Raw genomic sequence first — 8,857 nt, 5'->3', positions numbered from 1 at the left:
CTGTTACCTTTCCACAGTAACAGGATTTGACATGAGGTAGCAGGGATGATCATCATAGATAGCTTTACTGTCTTTAAAGGTCAGCCTTATCAAATGAAAACATTTTTAAAAGTCATCATGTGAGTGTTATTCAGCTAATGTCCACAATATGATGAAACTGGTTACTTGATTTACTGTGAATGAGCCCTTTGATATGTTTGTATGGTCTGGTTGTTCTAAGTCCTGTTTAACTGCTACAAAACCCTTTTTACTATTGGTTACTATGTTAAATAAATGAAATGCTGTTAAATCCTCCTAAATTAATAACACTTGAAATATGACTCACTGTGTTTTAATATGTTAATTACCAACATAAAAACAATCTGTCTCAATAACAAAAATGATTCCAAAACACTTGTCAATAATGCGTGCATGGAACTGCAACAACAACAACAACAACAACAACAACAACAACAACAACAACAACATGAGACCTCTTAGAAATGTGATGTGCTTCACTGATACAACAATACCAATCAAGTGCAGAACAATACCCTCTGACTTGGGAGGGGAAACTTCATAGTAGTGTGTAGACAAAGATGTTTAGTGTAGGCAGTAAAATGTGTATCAGCTGTTACTGTAACAGGGCTGGCAGTCAATCCTATTGTTGGTGTTAATTTCATAATGTCAAAATGACGATTAAAAGAGACTTTCAACTCTTATCATTATAATTTAAACTATACTATATTTTGGACTGGGCCATTCTTTTCATATTTCTCTTCTAAAAAATTGTCTTTTTTCCTAATAGTGTTGTTTTAGAAGGGACAGTGTACATCAATAAACATTCCTTTTAAAGAAAAGAAAAAAGAAAATGCAGATGCACCCCATTACAGCCAGGGGCTGATTTACATTGGTAGTCCCCCTGCCAGATGTTTATCGGCACAGTTCCTAAAAGGTAGTATAAAATCAATACAGTACACATAAAATACACAATTACAGTATTAGATACATTAAAACACATAACGGTCTTATCGTCACTGTATAGAGTTGGCCAGCGACACATAACAGAAGTATTGCGCACATCATATTGCCTCCAGTGCCTTAAGTATGTATATGCTTTACGCCGTGTTTCTGGGTGCAACCAGGTAACGAACAGACGGGGGAGAGGGGGCTGTATGGGGTGTGTAAATAGTGTGTTAGCCTGTAGCAATGCAGAGTCCAGTACATAGATCTTGTTGTAGTTGTGATCAGTTATGATTGATGACAGTAATAGATGTAAAGACACTGGGGGTTAAAGTGCTGGAGAAATGTAAAACATTAGAAATTAAAGTGCTGTAGAGCTATTTTAGAAAAAGAAAAAGAGGGCGAGAAAAAGAAAAAAGAAATAAATAGTTAAATAAATAATAAACAGCAGCCAGAGGAGCAGGGACTGTTTGGGGGTGTGTCGATGGAGTGTAAAACTGCAGCAATGCAAGGTCCAGTTCATAGTTCTTGTTGTAGTTGTGATTAATTGGTTGTAGGAGTCATTTATATTGTAAAGTGCGAGGTAACTAAATACAAATAAACAAAAACAAAGGAGAAAAAGAACCATAGAATAAAATAAAAGAAAAAAGAGAGAAATGAGAAAGACATGTTGTACATCAACTCATTAACTGTGGTTACAAATTTGTGTACTTTTTAGCCACTTCTTAAGATTTATTTTGAAAGTGGCATATGTGTTACAGTCCCGTATCATAGATGGTGTACTGTTCCAGATGTGGCTTCCTGCAAGCGAAAGTACTGACTGCCCACACGAGGTACGCCTGAGCGGAATTACACAATCCCCTCGTGTGGTGGCCCTGGTCGTGTAACTGATGTTTTCATTCTGCTTAACATAAACAGACATTGGGGGCGGCGCTAAACCTTTCAAGATTTTATATATTGCGCAGGCATACTTGAACTTTGTAAAATTATCAAAAGTGAGAAAATTATATTTCTGGAGTATGTGGCAGTGATGATATGATACAGGTTTTTTGTCCAATATTTTGAGCGCTCTTTTGAACAGAGAATCAATCTGAGTAAGTGCAGCTTTAGTAGTGAACAACCAGTTAGTGAATCCATATTCGATGTGAGAGAGGACCATTGCATGCATAAACACCCTAGCTGACGCTGTTGTCAAAGAAGGCCTTAGTAGTTTGAAATTGGAGAGATTGAATTTGATTGTTTTCAAGATATTTTTAATGTGACTCTTGAAGGTGAGGGTTGAATCCAGGATGACCCCTAGATACTTGAACTCATTAACTAGTTCAAGCTCCTCTCCTCCTAGGAAGACACCACAGTGTGTGAGATCCTTCGTTTTTTAGAAAAATACATACAGACAGTTTTTTTTTGTATTTAACAGTAGACATGATTTTTTGAGCCATTCGTGAATGTGAGTCAATTCCATTGTGGGTATGCGGGCAGCCTCTTGAATAGTTTTTGCTGATGTTAGTAAAACTGTGTCATCTGCATACATTTGTATATGGGTGTTTTTGCATACAAGTGGCATATCATTAATATAAAGTGAAAAGAGTATTGGTCTGAGGATCGAACCTTGCGGGACCCCAACTGAACATGTACAAAGAGAGGACTTAACCCCCTCAACAACAACACACTGTTTCGTATTAGTTACATATGATTTTATCCACATGGTTGCCTGATCTGAGAAATTAAAAGAAGAGAGTTTGTTTAATAGCACTGCGTGATCAACTGTATCAAACACTCTTTTCAGGTCCAGGAATACTGCACCAACACACACTGATTTATCAAGAAACTGTTTGGTTTTCTCCAGAAATAAATTAATTGCCGACTCTGTCGAGTGATGTTCCCGGAAGCCAAATTGTGCGGGGTGCAACGGAGTATGGCCAAGGTTCAGATGTTCAGTTAGTTGTGTAAGCACACATTTTTCAATTATTTTGGAGGTGATTGGCAGGATGTTGATAGGCCTATAGTTACTCATGTCTGTCCTGCTTCCAGACTTGAAGATGGGATTAACTATGGCAGTCTTCCAAGAGGATGGAACAACTGAGTGTTGTATAGATAACTTAACTAGATGTGTGATTGGTCCAGCCAGAGAATCTTTATTAGCTTTTAAAAACATGGTGTCAAGACCGTAGATGTTCTTGGCCTTGGAATTTTTTAGCGAGCCGGTAACGTTAGCCACTTCAGCTTCTGTGACCTGTTGTAAATTAAATACCGGCAGCGCAAAATTGATAGGGGCCGAGCCATACTCCGAAGGGGGAAAAAGTTTGGTTATGTCTTGTAGTGTAAAAGTCAAAACCCTCACCCTCATCAGGTGTTAAGACCACACATGTTAGTGTGTAGACTTCTACAAAAAAACTAATACTGCATTTATACATAATATGCAATGTAACTGTGTGAACTCTTAGTGACATCTCAGTTGTGAACTCTTATTGACTCATATGACTTATCACGCGCTGTGTAATGATATAATGCATCAACCTACACTCACATGATGTTGTGAACTTACAGTGACACTCATACAAGTTACCACGTGCTGTGTGAAAGAAGATAGAACACTCACTTGATTGTACTGCCTAATGCACTTAAGAATTATATTACACTCACTTGATTGTACGACCTAATGCACTTAAGAGTTATATTACACAAGAAAGGTCACACACACACTCTCAAATGATTGTATTACTTGATGTACATGTAATGAGTCATATTACACGGAAGCACGAGGGACTGTAGCATGAGAGTCCCCAGAGATCACATGTTTTTAAAAAATAGAGTGAGAGCGATTCCGGAAATACTGGTGGCAGATTCCAGTTTGAGCCAGAACAGAGGCAAAGTCTGCTACCAGTAAAAACGGATCGAAATGGGAAGGACTACAGAAATGGGTGGAGATCTCTTCGACCTCCACCAGCATATAAGCCAGAGCACCGAAAGCAGAAGTCAGTCGTCCTCCGGAGGCTGACTCATGAGTTTGTCTGTGTTGTTGCCTGTGAACACAATAAACTCGATTGCATCAGATTCTGCCTATCTCCAGTGCCTTTTTTAAGTACCTGCCAGCCGAACCTAAGATACTGAATTGACAACAGAAGACTTTTTAGAAGAAACAAGGAGGACAGGATCGGGAGCCGCCAGGCCCAATTCCAGGAACCGATTTTGACCACTTCAGTCTTCCACTGACTGTAAAAAAAATTGTTTAGCTCAGTAGCCAGAATGTCTGGACTTCTCACTAGTTTATTATCAATAATAAGTTCTAATTCACAGTTATTTTGTTTATTCTGTTTACCCGTATTATGCCAAAAATTTTTCCCGTCACCCTTAGCACTCTCCATGATTGCTATAAAAAAATTTGCTTTGGCCTTCCGCATTGCCTGAATTACCTTGTTCCTTGCAGCAGTGAATTAAGCCGGACTTTAAGAAAGTCTTAAGAAGAAGATCACGCACTTTCATCAAGTTAAGACAATCAGGGGTTAACCACGGTAGTGATGCTTTTCTTTTCTTTTGGCTCACCCTCCTGGAGAAAGATTCCATTATTTTTCTGATGTGTTCATGAAGGGAATCTGTGCTGTTGTCAGTGTCTTCACAGGAAGTGATCTTATTCCAGTTCTGGTTTTTTAAGGCCAAATTAAGATTTTCTTGCTGGCTCTTTGGGATGAAATTAAAAGTATTTTTACTATTACATAAGTATCTGGATGAGTTTGAGAAGCGTGACTTGGTGAGCTTTCTGGAAAAGAAAATTGCATTATGGTCTGATAAACCAGTTAAAAGATTATGGGTTTTAATAATACGTTCTGGTTTATTGGAGAAGAGCAAATCAATTCTGGTTCTGGATCTTGTAGTAATTCTGGTTGGTGTCTCTATGAGCTGAGATAAATTCAGATGTTCAGTTAACTGTTTTAGATTTTTCCTGTCTGCCTTACTGTCCCAGTTTATATTAAAATCGCCTAGAATTATGACTTCTTTGTTGTGATCACATGATTTAAGTACGGCTTTAAATTGATCATAGAAATCCTTCTTAGCAGTGGGTTTTCTGTACAGGCATAACACAGTAAATGACATCTCCGGAGAAAGTACAATATTTACCCCAACACATTCAATTTCAATACTAGAGGGCCAAATAATTTGTTTACACTTCAGGGTGTTTCTGACATATAATAACCCCCCCCCCCCTTCCCCTGGTTCCTGTCTTTCCTAAAAGCATTATACCCAGGCAATGTTACTGCAGCTTCAGGTGATAATTGGGTCAACCATGTTTCAGATAATCAGAATCAGAATCAGAATCAGAAATACTTTATTGATCCCCGAGGGGAAATAATTTATGTTACAGGTGCTCCTTGCAAGAGAGGAAAGATACGTGAAAAAAAAAGAAATTTAAACAGTAGTATTAACAAATATATAGTTAAATAAACAGGAATTATTAACAAACATAAACGTAAATAAATATATATATATATATACATATATATATTGTAAACTGAACAAGATTATTTACACAAACAGAATATATACAGTCAGGGTGAATGGGGTTATTGCACAAGTTAAATTAAATTATTGCAGTGTGTGAAAAAGTCTCAGGGCCACTCAGAGGGAGGAGTTGTACAGTTTGATGGCCACAGGCAGGAATGATTTCCTGTGGCGCTCAGTGGTACATCTTGGTGGTATGAGTCTCCCACTGAAAGTACTCTTGTGCCTGACCAGCACATGGTGGAGTGGGTGTGAGACATTGTCCAAGATAGTTCGTAGCTTAGACAGCATCCTCCTCTCTGACACCACCATCAGAGAGTCACACTCCATTCCCACAACGTCACTGGCCTTGCGGATCAGTTTGTTGAGTCTGTTGGCGTCCGCCACCCTCAGCCTGCTGCCCCAGCACACAACAGCATAGAGGATAGCACTGGCCACCACAGACTCATAGAAGATCCTGAGCATAGTCCGGCAGATGTTGAAGGACCTCAGTCGCCTCAGAAAATATAGACAGCAAATCCCATGACATCAATATTAGAGCCATTTAATAATTGTTCCAGTTGCTCTCTTTTCGGGACCATACTCCTGATATTTAGATGACCACCAAGGAGCCCCTTTTTACAATGTGGATCCCAAATTATCTTGGCCTGATGTAGTGTTGAGAATATCTTTGTTGACCTAAATTAAGTGGTTTTGAGTTTATACTTGCCATCACATGTGTGTGTTAAAACTGTACCCTTATTATCTATTAATCTTGTAGCCAGCAGTTCAGCGGCTGTTTTAGAGGTGCTGTAGCCAGGCCTGGGTGGTGCTGGTCCCCCGGCTAACACCACTGATGGAGAAAGCCTTGCAGGCGTCGTTTCAGCAGCCGTTTTGGGGATACCAGAACCACGACATAGCGGCGCTAGCCCCGCGGCATGCGCCGCTGCTGGTGATTTAAGTACTGTTCATAAATGTGCCATCTATTACATAAGTCTAATTAGGAATATTAGATATAGTAATACTTTCTGTGGTAACAGGGTTGGCAAAACCATCAAAACAATAAGGAGAGAAACAGTCATAAAATATGAAATTCCACAGCCTGAGATGGCACAATACAGGTTATTGTAACTTTCAACTGTTTTTAATCTCAGGCTACTGAAAAAATAGAATTTGAATTGAATTAAAATTTTAAATTTCCAAAGTTGAAAAGGCATCGATTTTGTTGAATGACCCACAAGCTGTTGGTGATGAAGTGATGTTGGAATTGTTGTGAGTCCAGTTTGAATCAGTGAATTGTTGTTTGATGACATCTTTTTATTTAGTGTCTGGTGTCTTTTATCTCTCTCTATTTTATCTTCTATTATCTCTCCAGACTCTGTCAGGCTGGTGGATGGGACCAGTCTGTGCTCAGGCAGACTGGAGGTGAAGTCCAACCAGAGGTGGTCCTCAGTGTGTGAAGCTGACTTTGACCAGCAGGATGCAGAGGTGGTCTGTAGGGAGCTTGGCTGTGGGGCTCCTTCAGTCCTCCAGGGGGCGCTCTATGGAGAAGCGGAGGCTCCAATGTGGACCAAAGAGTTCCAGTGTGGAGGCCATGAGTCTGCTCTCCTGGACTGTAGAAGCTCAGGCTCAGATAGAAACACCTGCTCACCTGGCAAAGCTGTTGGACTCACCTGCTCAGGTAGAAGAGGAGCTGCAGCTTTGATTTGGTTCATTTCTCTTCTAATGAAACTCACTTTGTTCTTTTACTGATGACTCTCTGGTTTCTGTTCAGAGTCTGTCAGGTTGGTGGGAGGAGACAGTCACTGTGCAGGAACACTGGAGGTCAAACATCAGGGAGAATGGAGACCAGTGAATGGCTATTACTCTGACTGGACCCTGAAGACAGCAGGTGTTGTCTGCAGAGATCTGGACTGTGGCTCTGCTGTTTCTGTAGGAGAGAGAAAGGAGTCCTCAGACAGACCTGTGTGGGGGATCGACTCTGACTGTGTTCACTCTGGATCTGCTCTGAGGGAGTGTGCAACATCATCTTCCTCTTCCTCCATCCTGGATCTCACCTGCTCAGGTAAGCCCATCAGTGACATCATCAGTGACATCATCTATGACAGTAATGTCCCCAGGTTGACTCACACATGTTCCAGCTAGAATGGCAGCAGACTGTCTCCAGCAGCCATGATGGAGTCTGATGAGCTGCTGCCTCAGTAAATCAGCTGCTGAATGCACCAAGATATATATCTGTATATATGAAACATACATGTGTGCTGCTTCAGGAGTCCCCTGGGCCAACCACCAACCAGCTCAGTGGCCTTGAGGTAGAGTGTCTGCCCTGAGACTGGGAGGTCGTGGGTTCGATCCCTGGCCGGGTCATACCAAAGACTTTAAAAATGGGACCTATTGCCTCCCTGCTTGGCACTCAGCATTAGGGGCTGGAAGTGGGGGGTTAGATCACCACGATTCCCGAGCAAGACACCGCTGCTGCTCACCGCTCCCTCAGGGGATGGGTCAAATGCGGAGAACAAATTTCACACATTCAGGTGTGTGACAATCAGTGGGACTTTAAAGCTATAGTTGATAATGTTGGAGAGCTAGCAAACAAATAATTACCTGTCCAACAGAAAGACAGCATCCTCTGCATCACTTTCCAGACCCTTCAGCTCTCTCAGTTGTCTCCACTGTTCAAAAGCTGCACCGATGTTGATGTCTGGTTTGTCCTCTCACTTTTTCCAAAGCCTTTTCTGCCTCAGACTTTCTTTTCTCAGCCTGTTTAGCGAGGCGAGCCGTTACAAGTAACACTGGAAGTGGTACTTTTGGCTACATTTTCTCTGCCATTGTTCAGCAACGTCCTGCTAACTCGGTATTTCTGCTGAGGAGTGTGCTGATTATTTCCGGCAACGTGATGAGTGCACGCAGGGAGGAGGGAGGGAGGGATGGAGGGGAGCGGGCAGGATGAGACATGAAGGCATCTGATTGGTTCTTTCCATTCGCACTGAATGGCAGGGACTGGTCAGAGTTTTTACAGGCCTGCAGCTGCCACACTCAGAATGTCCCAACTGACTGAGCTAATGATGTGTAGCATGTTCACACTGACACAAGTTTGTCTTTTGACTAGAACTTTAAGCCTTTCATTCATAATTTCATGGGGACACAGAGGGAGAGTGGTGCTGAGTAGGACTAGTGTGCAGCTGTTAAGTGTTGGCAGCTTGTCGTCCTTTACAGGTGTAGCCCTGTCTAAAATCATTCCGACTACAGCGCATGAAATCAGTTACACAGCATAGAAATAGTTGCATGAAAAACAACAGCTCATAATACTAAAACTGGTTAAAATATGAACTGGATAAATGCATAAATATCATATTCACAGTTTATAAAGTGCAATGACGTCACACAGATGGTTTTAGAGACGCTTTCTGTTTCTCGTTCTTAAAATAGCTGCTTATAG

The 8,857-nt window shown here is 41.1% G+C and overlaps 1 protein-coding gene across 1 annotated transcript in view; it reads left to right on the top strand.

Moving 5' to 3' along the window:
• The window catches only part of LOC126395949 (antigen WC1.1-like), a 22,756-nt gene that overhangs the window by 9,872 nt on the left and 4,027 nt on the right, over nucleotides 1-8,857 (top strand). Inside the window, exons 6-7 of the mRNA XM_050053752.1 lie at nucleotides 6,794-7,099; nucleotides 7,193-7,433. Coding sequence (XP_049909709.1) covers nucleotides 6,794-7,099; nucleotides 7,193-7,433 — 547 coding nt within the window. The remainder of the gene's footprint in view (nucleotides 1-6,793; nucleotides 7,100-7,192; nucleotides 7,434-8,857) is intronic.

The sequence above is a fragment of the Epinephelus moara genome, chromosome 9 (genome assembly GCF_006386435.1).
Source record: "Epinephelus moara isolate mb chromosome 9, YSFRI_EMoa_1.0, whole genome shotgun sequence".
In the NCBI taxonomy this organism is placed as follows: Eukaryota; Metazoa; Chordata; class Actinopteri; order Perciformes; family Serranidae; genus Epinephelus; species Epinephelus moara.
Note: the sequence above shows the minus strand (reverse complement) of the source record. Positions and strands in the feature narration are given on the sequence as shown.